The sequence below is a fragment of the Phyllobates terribilis genome, unplaced genomic scaffold (genome assembly GCF_046119375.1).
Source record: "Phyllobates terribilis strain yellow unplaced genomic scaffold, ASM4611937v1 Scaffold_9__5_contigs__length_417890890, whole genome shotgun sequence".
NCBI lineage: Eukaryota > Metazoa > Chordata > Amphibia > Anura > Dendrobatidae > Phyllobates > Phyllobates terribilis.
Window position 1 is genome coordinate 94,311,401 of NW_027362769.1, and position 19,616 is coordinate 94,331,016.

General features: G+C 42.4%; 1 protein-coding gene across 1 annotated transcript in view; it reads right to left on the reverse strand.

Moving 5' to 3' along the window:
• Nucleotides 1-19,616, reverse strand: part of ITPRID2 (ITPR interacting domain containing 2) — a 76,720-nt gene that overhangs the window by 39,648 nt on the left and 17,456 nt on the right. Inside the window, exons 4-9 of the mRNA XM_073646794.1 lie at nucleotides 13,973-14,028; nucleotides 12,978-13,034; nucleotides 9,658-9,700; nucleotides 9,465-9,563; nucleotides 8,429-8,637; nucleotides 3,313-3,998 (exon numbers count right to left, since the gene is read on the reverse strand). Coding sequence (XP_073502895.1) covers nucleotides 3,313-3,998; nucleotides 8,429-8,637; nucleotides 9,465-9,563; nucleotides 9,658-9,700; nucleotides 12,978-13,034; nucleotides 13,973-14,028 — 1,150 coding nt within the window. The remainder of the gene's footprint in view (nucleotides 1-3,312; nucleotides 3,999-8,428; nucleotides 8,638-9,464; nucleotides 9,564-9,657; nucleotides 9,701-12,977; nucleotides 13,035-13,972; nucleotides 14,029-19,616) is intronic.

A 19,616-nucleotide genomic window follows, 5' to 3' on the forward strand; every position in this document is an offset into this window, starting at 1 on the left:
GAGAGGGGGCGCCGCCCCGTGGAAGAAGAAGAGAGGGGGCGCCGCCCCGTGGAAGAAGAAGAGAGGGGGCGCCGCCCCGTGGAAGAAGAAGAGAGGGGGCGCCGCCCCGTGGAAGAAGAGAGAGGGGGCGCCGCCCCGTGGAAGAAGAAGAGAGGGGGCGCCGCCCCGTGGAAGAAGAAGAGAGGGGGCGCCGCCCCGTGGAAGAAGAGAGAGGGGGCGCCGCCCCGTGGAAGAAGAGAGAGGGGGCGCCGCCCCGTGGAAGAAGAGAGAGGGGGCGCCCCGTGGAAGAAGAGAGAGGGGGCGCCCCGTGGAAGAAGAGAGAGGGGGCGCCCCGTGGAAGAAGAGAGAGGGCGCCCCGTGGAAGAAGAGAGAGGGCGCCCCGTGGAAGAAGAGAGAGGGCGCCCCGTGGAAGAAGAGAGAGGGCGCCCCGTGGAAGAAGAGAGGGCGCCCCGTGGAAGAAGAGAGGGCGCCCCGTGGAAGAAGAGAGAGGGCGCCCCGTGGAAGAAGAGAGAGGGCGCCCCGTGGAAGAAGAGAGAGGGCGCCCCGTTCTCCCTATCAGACAATCATAGAATAAACTATGGATATTATGTTTAAGAAGAAAGGTAACACGCAGGAATCCACTTGTATTACTGGAGGTTAGCATTTCCTATATACAGTCAGTGTATGGGTGATTCCAGTCTGGTCTGTGCCGCATTATATAATGCAATGTACTGCTGTGAGCACCGGATAGCGCCCTCTCTGCTTGGTTTGAAGAAGGGCCTGAAACACTTGTTCGTATAATTCGAGGGCTGCTCTATGGACAGAAGAGCACCTACCACAAGTGTGTTTAACATTTAACAAGAGATAATACATTTCTGAAAAACAGAACCTAAATTTACCAAGATTATGAAACCGGCTCCCTTGTTCTTTTTTTAGGAAGGGCGGAGTAATGGCAAGTACAGATAAGACCCGAGACGGGAGGAAAAACAATGGCCATAACTTTGGTGGGAGGGGGCCAAGTGGGTGGCAGCATGTGATAAGGAATTCATACCCACAACTGAGTCATAGCCATCCACGCAGACCATAAACTTTCTAACAAGCTGGATTAAAAGAAAACACCATTACCTGGGTGATAATCCTGCGTAGATTTAGGAAATAATTCAGACATTACTGCTGCAGATACATAAGGTTTATGCTGCAGGACAGTAACCAGGAACAACATGTATCTGCACCAAACATTGGGAAACATCAGGACAGATCGCACATCACTAGTCATGCTAAAAGGAACATCCTTGCTCTATCATTAAAGCGAATCTGTCACCAGGTTTTTGCCACCTAATCTGAGAGCAACATAATAGAGACAGAGACCCCGATTCCAGCGATGTGTCACTTACTGGGCTGCTTAGTGTAGTTTTCATAAAAATCACTGTTTAATCAGCAGGACATTAGAGGACTACTTGGCTTGCTGCCAGGTAATCAAGCATAACCATGAGCTCTGTACAACCCCGCCCCCTCCACTGATTGGCAGCTTTCTGCCAATCAGTGGCGTGGGCGGGGTTATAGAGCGCCACATTCAAATAACCGCTAGATCTGCAGAAGGGAAAACTGGGATTTTATCAAATTGACAGAAAGCAGCCCAGTAAGTGACACATCGCAGGAATCAGGGTCACTGCCCCTACATCAGGCTGCTCTCAAAAGCAGAGCAAAAACCTGGTGACAGATTCCTTTTAAATTGCTGTAGATTTGGGCAGCCATTCGCCACAACTACTATTGCCTCTGAATCTGCAACATTGCAAACCTATAGAAATGAATTGCAGTCTCTTTATTCTGCCCATACACTTCAGGTATCCATGACTTCACCTAGATCTACATCCGATAGGAATAGCCCTTTAATTCAAGCATCCAGCCTGAAGCATGCAAGTTCGAGCGTGTGCTCCATCGTTTATGACGGTAAGCAATCTTCTTATCTATCTGCAAGAAACCTGTGTCATCGCCATTTTACCTTTGCCTCACTGGCTTGTCAGTTATCAGTGTTAATCGTTAGCCATTATAATGAGAATATGCTGAGCGATGCATGAGACTAAACCATCCATCACACATTAAAAATTACATAAAACCCAAAAAAATATAAATATAAAAATACATACAATCTCCAAGAGCATCAGATGGACAAATCCATTATTAGAAGTATTAAATGAAAGTTTAGGAGAATGTATATGCACACAAAAAAAAAAGTTCAAACTCACGATTTGAACCTAGACTGACATAAAGTCTGAGCCTTGTGCATGGGATTTTAGTCTCTGCGCTAGATCTTGCTTTGAGATAATTACATCTTTTTAAAAGGCAGGTCTAAACACTGTGAAAAAGTGAAGGGGGCAACATGACACTTCTGGCATGGCGATATTTTAGGAATGCAGAAGCAGTTTCATTCCAGACTCTAATGGGGGCACAACAGCAGTGACCAAATGTTTTAGTGAGAAAACCATGTAGTGCAAAATAAAGGGAATTTGTTACCAGGTTTTGCTTCTAATCTTAGAAGCATGATGTAGCAGCATATACCCGGATTCCAGTGATATATCACTTACTGAGCCGCTTGCTGTAGTTTTGAAAAAAAAAAAAAAAAAAAATCACTTAGGGAGATCACTAAAAGGACTTGATCTCTATAAAACCACGCCCCGATCACGGATCGGACACTTTCTGCCTATGCACAGTGGTGTGGACGGGATTATACAAAGATGAGCATTCAAAGAGCTAAAAGATCCGCAGCAAATAAAACAGTGATTTTAATCAAAATGACAACAAGCAGTACTGTAAATGACATTGCTGGAATAATGGCCTCTGCCCCTACATCATGCCATGCTCAGATGATTTCATGAAAACTCATACCCATGCATTTTTGATCAACAGGCCTATATGGGGAGACTGTGGGGGACAACGACTAGGAAACAACTGCGCTTGTAATTGCAATATCCCAGCATTTCTGCACATAAAATAATCCTGCAAAAAACAATTTTCAAAGCACCTAAAAAAAAAAAAAAAACACCAAAAAAAAAAAAACATTGCTATTGCGTATTTTAGTGCAAACACCGGCATAAAAAAGCAGCGCGGAAACTTTTGTCAAATGAGGGAACACTACCTTAACCTATGACAAAGTAGAAATTATAGTGTTTGCTCATTCACTCGTGATGGCCGATTTATTTTACTTTCCAAAAATCCAACTAGTCTCAGAATTTACAAGCAGCTCATTTTCAGCCCAATACTAAAGTATGTGAAGTGCATAAATATGGTCTGACAAAAGGTAAAAAAAAAAAAAAAATAGATCAGTGTTCATACCTCTTCCAGCTCAAAAGAATCTTTATCTTGCTTCTTAAGATTGGATATGGAAGGGTTAGTCGCCGTCAGCTCCCGTTCCGGTGTCGATGTGGATGGATCTTTTTCTGGTAGATAGTGTTCACAATCCTGATCAGTAGATACACTCAGATCCTTATTAGTGGGGGAATCCATAACACATACATCACATTTATTTAGGTTTGTTGAAGTTTGTCCTTGTCCATTCGTGCTGGAATTCGCTAGAGGCTGTAAAACACCATTCTCATTGGGAACGGCAGATCCATCAAGGCCATTTGAGTCGGTGACTAAAGAACTCGGCGCCTCCTCTTTAACCGTGGCAAGAGGCGGAGAAGTCTTTTTGGAAGTTTTCAGTAATTTCTTATCATTCTTGGTGGATTCATCATCGTTACAGTTTGGATGAGGTCCTTTGTCATCCGGAGAAGGAGAATTGCTCGCTTCCCCTAAGGATCGGGTGCCACATAAATTAAGTCTGGATAGTGTCTCCATAAGACGAGCCGCGGTCTGGCTGGAAGACCTGGTAAGAGGTGCTGGTTTGGCTTCAACAGTAGTAGGAGAGGTTAAAGACTTTGAGCTGCCAATTTGTTGGAGTGGAGTTCCAGAAACTTGAGAGTATAAAGATGAAAAAGCATTCGCAACATCAGTAAGGACTTTAATTTGACGAAAACGACCTGGTTGGAGAGAAAAAAGGATCAATAGATACAAAATAAGCAGCTTCACAATTAGGGCAATACTAAAAACACATCAAAATACTGTATATACTCGAGTATAAGCTGACCCAGGGGCGTGGAGAAGGGTGAATATTCATACCCTCTAATAGCAGGCAAAGAGGATTGCAGAACCGCAGCAGGAGCTGCGGACACTGTGCGCCCACTATTAAAGAAGTGAATATTCACTCCTCTCCACTCCCAGGGGCGCAAGGAAGGGTGAATATTCATTTTCCTTTAGCAGCAGGCACACGTGGCAGCTGCAGCATCGGCTACTGTGTGCCTCCGCCATAGTCTCCTGCAACAATTTTATCCACAGAATTTGAGGTACAGGTGCTGATCTTTTCACTGCAATCATCCGTACTCCACGTTAATAAGTTCTGGTATCAATGCAGCTAAAAGGCAAACAAAGACTGGTTTGAAAGTCCTATTTATTTTTCTTTTTTTTACAAAAATGTAAAGTTTCATTACGGGACAAAAAAAAAACAACAAAAAAAAAAAAATTCCTTTTCCTTCACATTTTTATTAAATCCCAGCTTTAAAGGGCTATTCCCATCTTTAAGATCAGATCCCAATAAATATTCTATTAAATAATACATAAATACATTATTAATATTAGCAGTTCTCCTGATAACCTATGTCACTTACATAGTGTGCAGGGCATTGCAGTAGCTTAGGGATCCATGGTTACAACCACTTACAGTACAGACCAAAAGTTTGGACACACCTCATTTAAAGATTTTTCTGTATTTTCATGACTATGAAAATTGTATATTCACACTGAAGGCATCAAAACTATGAATTACCACAAGTGGAATTATATACTTAACAAAAAAGTGTGAAATAACTGAAAATACCTTTTGCTTTGATGACTGCTTTGCACACTCTTGGCATTCTCTTGATGAGCTTCAAGAGGTAGTCACCGGAAATGGTCTTCCAACAATCTTGAAGGAGTTCCCAGAGATGCTTAGCACTTGTTGGCCCTTTTGCCTTCACTCTGCGGTCCAGCTCACCCCAAACCATCTCAATTGGGTTCAGGTCTGGTGACTGTGGAGGCCAGGTCATCTGGCGTAGTACCCCATCACCCTCCTTCTTGGTCAAATAGCCCTTACACAGCCTGGAGGTGTGTTTGGGGTCATTGTGCTGTTGAAAAATAAATGATGGTCCAACTAAACACAAACCGGATGGAATAGCATGCCGCTGTAAGATGCTGTGGTAGCCATGCTGGTTCAGTATGCCTTCAATTTTGAATAAATCCCCAACAGTGTCACCAGCAAAGCACCCCCACACCATCACACCACCTCCTCCATGCTTCACGGTGGGAACCAGGCATGTAGAGTCCATCCGTTCACCTTTTCTGCATCGCACAAAGACAATGGTTGGAACCAAAGATCTCAAATTTGGACTCATTAGACCAGAGCACAGATTTCCACTGGTCTAATGTCCATTCCTTGTGTTCTTTAGCCAAAACAAGTCTCTTCTGCTTATTGCCTGTCCTTAGCAGTGGTTTCCTAGCAGCTATTTTACCATGAAGGTCTGCTGCACAAAGTCTCCTCTTAACAGTAGTTGTAGAGATGTGTCTGCTGCTAGAACTCTGTGTGGCATTGACCTAGTCTCTAATCTGAGCTGCTGTTAACCTGCGATTTCTGAGGCTGGTGACTCGGATAAACTTATCCTCAGAAGCAGAGGTGACTCTTGGTCTTCCTTTCGTGGAGCGATCTTCATGTGAGCCAGTTTCTTTGTAGCGCTTGATGGCTTTTGCAACTGCACTTGGGGACACTTTCAAAGTTTGCCCAATTTTTCGGACTGACTGACCTTCATTTCTTAAAGTAATGATGGCCACTTGTTTTTCTTTACTTAGAATTTGTATTATGGCAAGAAAAAAGCAGCTAACAGTCTATTCAGTAGGACTATCAGCTGTGTATCCACCAGACTTCTGCACAACACAACTGATGGTCCCAACCCCATTTATAAGGCAAGAAATCCCACTTATTAAACCTGACAGGGCACACCTGTGAAGTGAAAACCATTTCCGGTGACTACCTCTTGAAGCTCATCAAGAGAATGCCAAGAGTGTGCAAAGCAGTTGTAGCACCCCGAGGGCTCGGCTGCTACAGGGGTATTGCACCTCGAACCAGAGGTGTGGTATTCCACTCCCGGGTAAGGATGGAGTGTGGACTAGAACTCAGTTAGCTGCATGCACCACATACATCCCATTTCCGGGGGACAGATCAACGGTACTCCCACCAGATAGATGTGCAGGTACGACAGCGTCTGTCCCTGGCTGGAGTGGGAGGGGGGGAGGAATATCCCAGTGGTGCAGGAGCAGAGAGGGGAGGGACTCTGGGCATAGGAAGGAGCCCATTGGTGGCTAGTCACCTGGGCTCGGGTGTCAGAGGGAGTATAAAAGGTGGGCACCATCTTAGGGGTTCAGTCAGACAGAAGAAGAGGAGAAGAGTAGTGACAGGGAGCAGCAGCCCTGTCTGGGTGCTGCTCCTGAAGGGAGCAAGAGAGAGAAAGACAAGAGGAAAGGAACAAGGAAGGAATGGAACCTGGAGAAAGGCCCAGAGACATGAAGGAAGAGGGAACCCGAACACGCTAGGAGTCAGCGGGTGAAGGGTTGGCAGATCAGGGTACCGGATCCCGAACTGGTGGAGGCCACTTATCCTCAGCCAGGAACCGGAAGTCGTGGCCACGTCTTGGCGCGACCACTCACTACACTCACCACGAAGGCACGCCACATAGGGTCAGGGAAACCGGAGATAGGTTTCGCCACCAGAAGGCCCGAGGAAGCTGGACATGGGTGGGTCCCTAGTGGGGACGGCCAGAGAAAGGAACGGAGAAAGGAGTTCAAGGTCACACTCTGGAACTGCCTGGGGGTTGGTCGAGCCCCGTACCTGGTGGACGCAGCACGGCTCGGGTCGTCATCACCTGCAGGACTGACACTGATAACATCTGTGTGTAAAGCATTGAAAACTGCAATCAGTCTCTGTGTTCCATCGCACTACCAGCACTAAAGGTACCGGGACGCCCTTTCTATCACTCCCTTCACCCGCACCAGCTGCCCTGAGGCCATACCTCTCCCGTTGGGGGTTATACCACCATTGCTGCACACATACCACCGGCCTCAGCGGACTGTTCTGCAGCGGCGGCCTTGCGACCGCAAATCAACGGGTGGCGTAGTCGACACTTAAACATCTACAAAGACTGCCACACACTTAGTTTGACCACCCTGGGCACGGACCGGGTCCCCGCCACTCGGAGACTACTACCCCCATCGGATCCGGCTCCGGGTATTCCCCCCGCGCACACGTGCGCCGCACTACAGCACTGGCCCAGGGGGCGCGTCACAGTCATCAAAGCAAAAGGTGGCTACTTTGAAGAACCTAGAATATAAGACATATTTTCAGTTGTTTCACACTTTTTTGTGAAGTATATAATTCCACATGTGTTAATTCATAGTTTTAATGCCTTCAGTGTGAATGTACAATTTTCATAGTCAGGAAAATACAGAAAAATCTTTAAATGAGAAGGTGTGTCCAAACTTTTGGTCTGTACTGTATATAGTGACAGTTGCTAGTGGTCGTAACCATGGATCCCTAAGCTACTGCAATGCCCTGCACACTATGCAAGTGACATATGTTATCAGGAGAACTATACTACATTTCTAATTGGAGGTATTTGCTAATATTATTACTACACCTACTACATATTGGGATAGGATCTTGGAGATAGGAATACACTTTTAAAAAGGCATTTATGAAATAGATCCACTACGCTCAAGCACATCAATTATTGAATTTATTATTACACCTCCTATTGATAATGACAGCCACTCATTTTCATGGGATGAAAGTGCACTTTTTTCAAGACAGACTAAATGTACAGAATAGAATCTGAGAAGTGACATGGAAGAGGCCAACTTCTATGAGGACATGTTGAATTAAAACTGCACGGGATCCAAAAGACAATTTTTTTTTAATTAAATCTAAACACTTAACGTTTCTCAAAAAAAAAAAAAAAAAAAACACGTTTATGAGAGCTTAGTTACCCTGCTACTTTACACAAGTTCTACAGATGAGAATAAAATGCTCAGGATAAATAAGGAAATGCTTTATATTCAATTAACAAGAGGAGCCTGAGCTTTGGCAGGGACTCCAGTAAAGTATTCTACTCTAAGCAGCATGAGGATGATGCCAAAAAGGCCTGGAATTTTAGGCTGCAACAATGGACTATTCAATGACTAGAGGCATCATTTGTGCTCACACACACACAGTACTTAACTAGCACGCCCCACAGACTCCAGTAAGCTTAGAAAAATAAAAGAAAAAAAAATGAAATATAAACTCAACAAATCACTGAGAAGACTTTCATAACAGTTTCAGGACACTTACTTGTTAAGGCATAGTTTGGATTCTCCAACTCCAACCGTTGCATTTGTGCATTTAAAAAAACTTTGATATCAATCCCATGGGCGAGAGAGGAATTGTTAAAAAACCTGGAGGGTATTTTGGAAGCAATGTCTGGTTCATCCCTTCCGAACCCAAGATTATAAAGAATTTCTTCGGGATCTTCTTCATAGAGGTCTAGAAGCTCTGAAACACTAGACATGGAAGAAAAACAACCAACGAGACTTCGAGTGACCATCGGTTTAATTTTTATTTCATAAATAAAAAGTACATAAGAAACTTTAGAATATATCTTAGCAGAGAAATCTGCTTCTTTCTCCTGCTTGATTGATCTTTCACACTGAATTCACAGGTAAAATCTGTCTTCAGTGAAGACAGATTTTCCCACTACGGAGAAAGCGGGGGATGACAGTTACTGCTCATCAAGTTCTATGGAGGTGAAAGAGGCAATCTGCTGAAAGTTCACAGGAAACTACATGTTACGTTTTAAAGGGGGTTGTCTAATTTAGAAAAAAGCCTCCATCATTCTTTATTGGGCAATACTGAGTAATTAGAGAAGGGACTTGTGTTTAGGACCCGCAAGAAAACAAAAAACAAAATAAAATCCGCAACACAAGGCCAAAAGTGGTGTCCTGTGTAGGCATTACCGTTCCTACTAGAAGACTGCCTTTGCATCAAATGCTTTCTTTTTCTGAACCAATGATGGTTTTACAAAATCCATACAAATGCTACATTCAATGCAGATCCAAAAACCTCTCAATTAAAATGCTTTACAAAAGCATTTAATTCCCTGAAAGAGCCACATAGATATTCCACTACCAATGCTCGCCATAGAACAGCAGGCAAGACCGAAGACTGCAGGCAGGTATGCAGAAAATAAAGGGGTCTTAAAAGTTCACACTAGTAGGTTTTCTTTTTTCATGAGATTTAATCCGACCCAAAGTTGCTTCCATACAATAATCCCGAGGTGAAGACACAGATCAGCGTTGCATACACTTGCAGTGTGCCGGGAAATGCCTACCTTGATACAGTTGCGCTGCTTTTACCAGATCCAGTAGAGTTCATGCTTCTCCCTTTCTGGTGAAACTGGAGTCGTCGATCTTTTGCCAGCATGCCATTGCTTTAAAAGCAGAAAGACGCAAGCGTGAACAATTGATAATGATAATCAGTTCAGGGAGGAAGGATGGAGCATGGCATCGAGAAATGCTACTTACAAGGTGGGCTCCATCGGCAAGAACCTTTGATGGAGATGATTAGCTAGAAACAATAAGGAGACGTTAGTCATGCTTTAGTTACTGTAGGGATGTACAACTTCAAATTTTTTGCTGGCAAGGGCTCGCGTCTCAGAATACTTTCTAAATACCCAACCTGTCAGATTTGCAGGTACACGCCACTGTGAAAATTCTTTTACAGATTTTAAACAATTAGCAGCAGCTGCCTCATTCACAGGACGGGGCTCATGTCTCCAATAGTCAGGTTTTGTTTGTTAAATCAATTACAGGATTTATTTCAGAAACAGCGAATTCCTTTTACGGGATGATCCACCGCATACACGTCCTCATCTACTGCATCGCACGGCGGAGGACTGGTGCGTGCCCATACAAGCGTGCTTTCCACTGCCGCTGAATATGTAAATCACTATATATGGAATTAGTCAAGAGATAGTGATTTCTGTTTCGAGTGGGGAGTGGGGGGTGAGAATAATTTACAATGCAATTGCCAGTACTGAGAATACCCTTCATTAATTTATGGCCCAATTCTGAGCTTCCCCTGTTCATTCTCCACATAACCTTTAATGCCGGGGAACAATCTAATTTGTAGATCATAGTTTGTGTAAAACACATGACTATAGGGTAGAATATGCAAATTGCCTCTTCTTGAACTCTATAGCGCCACCTGTTGGAAGCACTATCGACCCTTTAACGAGTCTTACATTAGGACTTCGGATAAAGGCAAAATCAGAATCTCAATTTGCAGACACGGTGTTTCGGGCTGTTGCCCCACGTCAGTGCAAAGTATGAGACCTGATTTGGCTACATGAGAGGCTCTGGACTGAGGTCTAAGGGGTAACGCTTCTCCTTGTGGAGAGTGAAGTATCAGCTCTGGCATGTCAAGGTAAAGAGGCTTAATCGCCGTGCAATGCTACTCGTTAAAGGGTCGATAGTTACTTGTAGGATTGCAGCTTCCAACAGGTGGCGCTATATAGAGTTCAAATACTCTTCCTCTATTAAGAGGCAATTTGCATATTAAATTTCCCAGAGGAGCATTGCAGGGAAAATAAGCCTCCTTACATTAGTGTGGCAGAGGCAGTATATCACTCTCCATAAGGAGTAACGTTACCCCTTAGACCTATAGGGTAAAAGACTTTAATTAGGTATTTTTTATTCCCATTTTGGCCCAAATCACAGGTCTGTTTTAGCTGCTGGCCATCAGTCTGCAAATACAACCGGACATGAGATAAAGAGCCATCTGCTACTTCGGTTTGATTGGAGGACCAAACATGCTGAGTCTAAGGAATGAGACAGCACATAGCTCCGTGTTACATTTGACATATGTTGGTGTAAACACAAATGTGAATAGGGTGTTAAGTTGCCTAGACGAATAACTGTATGCAGTTTTACTGTAAAATGCTGCATTTTTTTTTTTTTTGCATGAGCTGTTTGTTCTTGGGAGATGTTGCTTGTGGTCATGCAGCTCCTCTGCAGAATAAGAGCTGTATGCAACCCAGCAAAAGAACGGCTGATGAAAGGGTAAAATGTTCAGTCCATCAGAGCCATAAGAGAGCGCCCAGCCTTTGAATCCATACTCCCAGAAAGAACATCAAGAGGTTCCAATAATGAGAAATCTTTGGGATTAGATCGGTGAGGAACAGATGAGGAACAGATGCCAGTCAACCCCAGACAGTGGAGGTGTTGAATTCCCAACAGTGATACCGATGAACTATCACTAGCATACAGCTATCAATATTAACATACACAAAACTTCCCCTTTAACAGAAGAGTAGAATTTGCAAACTTGGCATGAACGAGCTCAAAGACAAATTAAAGGTGCAGTCAGACGGCCGTTTAAATCAAGACCGGGATTGGAGCGCAGTGCACGGACTGGCCAGCAGCTCTACAGACCAGAGCGTGACAGCTGCATAGAAGTACATGAGGCCATCACGCTCGGCACGGGAGAGCAGCCGACCAGTCCATGCACTACACTCCGATTTATGCGGCCGTCTGACTGTGCCCTTACTGTGATTCAGAGCCCATTTTCCCTCTAAATTAAAGCAGTTTCTATCAGTTCTGAAAATTAAGAGCAAGTTGTATAAAAAGCTGCAAAAAAAAAAAAAGGTAACAGTTTACTAAGGATCAAACCACACCGGCAGCCATCAGCAATGATGACCCCTTTATGACTCTGTTCCCTACTTTTGTACTTCACTTAGACCAGGATTGCACACAAACTCCACATTTGACATGGCGACCAGCGACACTTTAAATCTTTGTCACATCCACCAGATCAGGGTAAATAGGCACGCGTGAGGTTGCTAGGAAGTTAATTCTGAACACAAAAGGAGCAAATTGACAGATCTGGTTCTTGTGCTAATACACAAGCTAAACAACAACCATTACAACTCGCTAAAGCTCTGGAAGACTTATTTTCCTCCTCCCAGCTCCACATCTAACTCGCGCCATATCGGAGCCTGCCACAACTTGCAGCCGTAGATGATCCAGCTTTACATTAGTGTTACATTTACTGCTGAGAACTAAAGCTGCCTGACACATTAGTGCTTTATATACTCCTCCTATAATGCACTCCTGTAGGTTTACAAGGCGAGTCCACTTCTAAAAAGCAAGCGCTACACATTAATAAGGCTATATATTCAGGATGCAGCCCGAGATACCAATGACAATAAAAACCCGGATTGTTACATTAGTAAAGCCCATAATAAACATTTAGATATTTTCTAACAATATAACGTAATTTACCATAAGGGACGCCCCCCTGAGACTCGAATACTGAGCTCTGTATCCGGATTACATAAGACTAAATTATTTTCACAGTGAACGAAACTGGCGTGTTCATACACGAGGATTTTATACCGTCGAAGGGTAATTAAATCTATTACCTGACACCGCGCTGTAGTTTTATGTACAATGTAGCACAATTACGCCCTTGAAGAAGATTATTCTGATATACATAAATCCTACTTTACTGAGCAGCTAGTGACTGGTATGACATCCCTGACGGAGGCTTTCCTACAAAGTCACGTTGGGCAAAGAAGTTGGGAATAAAAGGCTCTAAGACCCTCACGGAAATCTTTATGTATGTAACTATAACAGCTGGTATATAAAACAGCATATTATGTCTGAAAAGAACTTGCCCCAAGGAAAAAGTTTTCACAATACCTTCTTATATCAGGTGTCAAAATCCAACACAAAATAAAACCCAACACCTGCAAAAATTTTACCATATTACAGGCCTTAAATAGCCCGGCAGACCCTCTATAGTGCAAGATACTGCCGGCGTAGACCATGGGTGCTATACTGACCTTCTGCTCCAAGGGACAAGTCATCTTCAAAACTGCTGCCATTTTTTAAAATCATTCCTAGGAAAAAAAAATGTAAAATGACCGCTTAGCCAGAAGTGCCACATGTTTTTCTTGTTACCATATCAGATGCCTGCAGCGTACTGAAGGTCAGTGTTCAGCTAAACTAAGCACAGCTCAAACAAGGGGAAAAAAAAAAAAGACAGACAAATGCTAATGCAACATGTTTCACTTCCGTATTGTAAAGCTAAAGTGAAGAATGAAGAAAGCAAAAAAAAAAAAAAAAAAAAAAAAAAAAAAAAAAAAAAGGATACAAGTGCTACTTCTTGCTGCACTAAAGTTCTTTCCAAAACTTTGGGAAAAGTTTATTCAGTTTTTTTTTTCTCAAATGAATGAAAGTTTTGCTGACTCCACGTGAACTTTCAGCTTATAAACGTATGAGGATTTGTCATAGTTTGGCAAGGGTTTCATGGAATATTAGTCAAGACAATCCCCTCCTGCCCAACCTCCTATAATGATATATGGCTCTCAACACAAACAAGGGGCGCTCATCCTGACAGGCGGTAATAGATGGGCACGCAAATTCAAATAAGCTTGGTAATGCAAGGTTTTTGGCAGCCTCCTTTGGCAATGCTGATTATAGAACGACTCCCTGAAGCAGATGATTGCCAGGGGTGGAAGGGGGGGATGCTGCAATATTAATAGGATTTTAATAGAACTGGTAGTGATAACATTTATGCCAGATCTTCCTTTCCCACTAACAAAAAAAAAAAAAAAAAAAAAAAAAAAAAAGTGTGTATATAATTTACATACACATGTATAAAAATATGCAACTTTAAGACAGACAATCTATATTTTGGACGCGAGATTATAGGCGTCTGTTCTAGGGCAGCGCGAGTCCAATGATATAATCCCACTTTACGTTTGCATAAGACACAGAACAAAGTTATTAATTGGCATGTCAGTAAATATAGCGACATAAGCAGATGATCACTTACCCTTCGGAAAGCCTGGTGGGGCGCTCTGTTCATCTAGGGAAGCTCCCAGTGGTGTTCTGAAAACCACAAGATTACCCAACTTAGTGTGTCTCATAGTGCTGATAATTGTCTCATATCCTTCCTCTGTTACACAGTAAACATATGAGAAAGGGTGGGAGGCCGATCAGCTCACAGCAAGCCAAGGTGGAAGAGAAAGCATCTACCAACGCCATAAACACACATGGACGCGCGTCAACGTGTACACAATGTGTTGCTAGATGAAATGCAAAAGTCAGAAAACAAGGAATGACTTCTCATTTGTCTACATTTTTTGCCTATAGAAGGCATGTAAAGTAAAGTATAGCTGCAAACTGAGGACTAGAACAAGGCTCTGCTCCATAGAAATTAAAGTTATCCGCCGATGTCCATATCCGCTCACCAGCCGAGACTCGTGCACTCGTTTTAGAGATGTGCACACCACCGGGGCCGAGTCTAACAATACAGAATATGTCAGAGCTATATAACCGGGAAGAAGTGTTTAAGAAATAGAACTAATTGACATTAATTTTTGTTTTTAGAATGAAGCTTCTTTTGAGAAAGGGTCATTATTAACATTATTTAGATTGACAATATACATATATGTTTTACTTCATTGTAAATGAATGCATTCCCAAGTACTGAAGACAAGTGAAGACCTACCAGACACCCTCGGGCCAAGCAACAATTAACTAGTCCAATTCATTCACTCCTACATAGTTTTTTTTTTTCTTTTTAAAGAGACAATCTTGCATTTTATTTGTGATGTGTTTTAAGTCGCTGTGTTATAGTGTAGTTGAAAAGAACATATTGTACATTTATGCATTTAGCTGGACTTTATGATCATTGTTCTCTCTGGATTAGATTCAGTGTAGAAGAAGAATCAAGTTTTGGTAACAATTACCAGCAACCCATCCTCTGACCTGACTGTCTAAAGGGGTATTTGCACTGCAAAATAACGATCATTCACATTGCAAGATAATTGTGAATGAGCGTTGTAAAAAAATGCAGCTTTTTACGGTTATTTTGCACTGTAAACAGGCCGTCTACCGTCTGATGAAGGAGCTTGTTCATCGGGAGGAATGATCTTTTTGCCCAGCGCAGAAGATCACTCTCGATGGTACTGGCACTGGCCATGGCCGCCTACGCGCACTAAGCGATCAGTATGGACTGCTCAAAGCGCATCGTTTGCTTCCTGTGTAATCATGCATTTGGTAAACGTGCAGCGATCAGAGGTCGCATCATGCTGACCGTGGTACTCCTATAACCTCAGCATGAACAAACTTTATAGGAAACCTGTCATGGTAAATAAACGCTATTAATCTGCAGATAAGGGGGTTAACCCGCAGATTAATAGCACTCTGAAACTGCCTGGCCCCGGCACTTAGAGCCCCACTACCTGGAGGAAGTTAACTTTATTCCTCCCAGCAGAGATCAGGTTTTAGTCACGGGGCGGCGATGGTTCAGTCAGCACTCTGTGTACATAGATCAGCGGCGGTAACGGCGCAATTAACCCCATATCTGCAGGTTAATAGCGTTTTTTTCACATGATCGGTTCCCTTTAAGGGTTTTATCTCCTTTGAGAAACACTTATCTACTAGCCCAATTAATTGTAAAAAAACAATTAGACACCACACTTTTTTTTAACCTTCCTTGAGCCAGCACAGAGTCTCCAATGTGGTCCTGAGCTCGGGAGCTTGGACCATCTACATCTGTTATTTTTTTTTTGTTTTTTTTCTTCATTTCTCTTCTTTATACTATGGTCCTAAAAACTAAAAACAGACAGGTAGTTGCCAACTACCAGCTTGTTCTACCCAGTGCTGGCACAGACTGGTCACAGATTGCTCCTGCTGGAGATTCAACTGCTCAGTGTCAACAGAGCAGCTCTTCTTCCTCATGTCTGTTGACAGGGCATCACTGCGGACGTCATGCTGATTGACCGCTGGCTTCCCGCAGTTATGCAGTGGGGAGACGCTTGTCAATCAGCATGAAGTCGGCTGTCAAGTCCCATCAACAAAGAGCAGAAGAAAAGATGGTGCTCTATCAACATGACGTCAGCAGAAGTTACTGAATCGCTGGCAGGACTGGATAATGGCCACTCCGTGCCGGCAGATAGCCACCTGCCAGTTTTTTTTCTCCCTCTATGGGCCTAAAACAAGGTTCTGGAAAAAAACTAGGTTCACAAAACTGGAAAAGTGCTAAAAGCGAGTCATTAGGCTATGAAAAAAAAGAATAGTAAGTAGCTACATATATAAGTACCACTGCATAATAAATGCTCCCAGCCTGCATTATAGACAGGAGCTGCAAGCACAATTCTGCTAATTGTAAACAGTCAGCATCTCTAGAAGAGGATGTCCTATAATACAGGATGGTTTTCCTTTATAAGATTAATACCCAGTTTCAGGTGTTAAGACAACAAGAGCAATTAATGCAAAAAAATAGCTAAAAATGGGAAACGAGTGGAAGATGTTCCACAATAGAGCTACAAGTGATATTCAGCGAGGCCCTCTGGTCCTTAAGCACACCTTCTACTAAGTACAGAAAGTTCTGCGAGGCTTCATTTACTATGGAGTTCCTGAATGCAACTGTCAGATTTCTAACAGAATATTAGACCTCAAATACAAATTGGACCTTACAAATCATAAATGTAGATCCATCATAAGAAGTTGGGATGAGTGCAAGTAGCAGTGAAAGTGCAAAAATTAATCTGACTATGCAGAAAGACATTGTGGGGGGCTGAGAGTGGGCTGCTCTGAAATGGAAAAAATGGGAAGGCTGTATAGATCCAGTCTAGCAGCACATTACTGGCACAACACGTCTGAAGCCGGCTCCTTGACCTGGCTATTAAATAAAAAAAATATATATACTGACACTTTCTAAAGCATAAGGTCCCAAAAAATGTAAAATCATCAATGGTCTGAAAACGAAGCTCACACTACAAAGGCATAAAGAATGAATTGCCTTTCTGTACTTACATATAACAAGAAAAAGACGGAAACGGATTGAAGATTTGCCTCAAATGAAACCCCGCTGGCCAGATCAAGCTTTCACTAGCTCAGGCCGACTGCAATAATTATCTGTTTCACTTACAGACTGGTGTGAGGATAACCTGTGTCTCTCAAAGCAGCGCCCCCCCCCACCGCACCCTACTTCCTGGCCTGAAGGTGCATGTAAAAAAAAAAAAAAATCATAAACCAACATTCCCAATTTATTTTATTTATTTATTTTTTTACAGATGCAGTTCTGGAAAGCTAAAGTCACAAAGCTGCGTGTTCATTATTATTTATTTTTTTGCAAAAATGCCGCAATTACAGCCGCAAACTAATGCAACAGAGCGCCACCTGGTGGGCACAACTGCATGTTATTATACAAGATGAAATGATATCGGTACTGTTCACATCAAAATAAGCTATAAAACGCAAACCACAGCGCAGTACAGGATCTGTAACACAACAGGGTCTGACAGACCCCCAAGAACGCATTGGCATTAGTCTTGGCATCTATAGGTGATACAGATTGTGTCCTTTCATTATGCATTTTTTTCTGTTTTTTTAGTGTGTTTTTTTGGAGCCATTTTATCCGCATCTGGTACATCACTATTACTGTGAGAATTTTCATCGGATAAACCATGCCACGTCCATTTCTAATGGATTCAGACCAAAAACCACTGAAATCTGCATTATAATGTCATGCATGTTAATAGGCTTTCAGAAGACATACTATAGAGGGGCACATTTCCAGGCCCTTCAATATCTGCTCTAAGGCGCACAGGTTCTCCTAAAGGCTAGTCTTTCTATTACATGGTTTCACAAAGTTGTGTTTTTTCTAGTGTAAATCCTCACAATGACAACATGTGAACATAGGCATTGCAAGTTTGTGTCACTTCCTGCATAGGAGCCATATCACTAGAGACCACCCCAAGAAAAGTACAGCCAGAGTTTTAGGTTGAATTTTTTATGTCTGTGGAAGCTCTGCAGCCTGGAGTAAAAAGGTGAATTGGCTCCAGCAGTAATAGAAGAGGGTCCTAAAATCTAACCAAAGACCAAAACACCCCGCAGGAATGTCAAAGATAGGGTTGAGTTACAGGGTATAATATGACGCCTAGGCACTTTATTTGCCAGGGAGTGTCAGCAAGATCAACCCCCAAATACACACACATACATATATATATATATATATATATATATATATATATAGGCATGCAGGTCTTTAAAATGTAAATCCATGGACATCTTTATATCTTCAAATTGTTGCTGCATTCTAGATTAATTTGCATTTTAACTGATATGCAAATTACACATCAAGTGCACTGGGCATGACAGAGCACTTAAAGGGGTTCTCCAGGAAAGCTAATGAAATACACAATTAAATATTAAAGCACACTTTTTTTTTTAGCAAAAAGCTATTTAGAAAAATGTTTATCTAGTACAGGGGTGCACAACTCCAGTCCTCAAGTGCCACCAACAGTGCATGTTTCCAGGATTTTCTTAGTATTGCACAGGTGATAATCGTTTAATCACCTGCACATATATCTCCACAAAAGAGAGAAAGGAAAACAGAGAGCGCACCAGTCTAAGTGTAGTATATAGCAGTAATATGAATATTTATAATGGTCTTTTGCACTCACCTTTATTTGGTCTTTCAATTCAGCTTACTGATCTCTAAAGGCCCCGTCACACATAACGAGATCGCTAGCGAGATCGCTGATGAGTCACGTTTTGGTGACGCAATAGCGATCTCGCTAGCGATCTCGTTATGTGTGACGGGGCCTTAAGGATCACAAAGAAAGGGATTTTCTCCTTTCAGCTGGTTTGCGGCATACACCTGGCGGCTATTCGATAGCCCTGCTCGGGTTATCATAGGAAAGAGATTGAGAATAATGTTCATCCAGGCCAAATGTGCTCCCAAGAAGCCAGTGAATACTGTGGGTAGATATTTTCCAAACTATCTTTATTTGTCAAGTAAATACAACGCGTTTCGACAAGATTTAGTTCTTCCTCAGGTATAATCTCAGAAATTTTTAAGATACAACTGCTTCTTAAAGGAAGCAAAAGCACAGTTTTGTGTGGGGGATGTGTTCCACACAAAGTAGACACACACATTCCCTTAGACATCAGTAATACTATAAAATCCAATTCATCATTCCACAAAAAGTCTTAAAAGTATAAAATACACTAGTTCGTAACGCTTATGTTATGTTAAATGATATGTAAATGAATATTGTCCAAACCTATCAAAATTAATGTCCCAAAAAAACAAAAACAAACAATAAATACCTTACTTTTAAAACACTAGAAAACTACACTTATGAAACCCTATTAAAAATTATTTTTTATATACGAATATAAATATAAGACTTTATTTCAGAAGAACCTTTGCATGTTTTCTTATACACCTTCTAGAATGTCATTCAGCCCGTCCGGGTACAGCGTCCCTAGTCTAAATATCCAGAAGGATTCTTTTCGGTTCAATCTTTCCACACGATTTGAGCAATCAGCTGGTATTTGTTCGACTGGTGTCACAGTTATATGAAATTTTTTTGTTATGTTTAAAGCATAAATGTCTAGATAGATTGTTGAAGCACAGTCTATTTTTTGCGTTGTGCCTGTGGCCATTCATACGTGTTCTG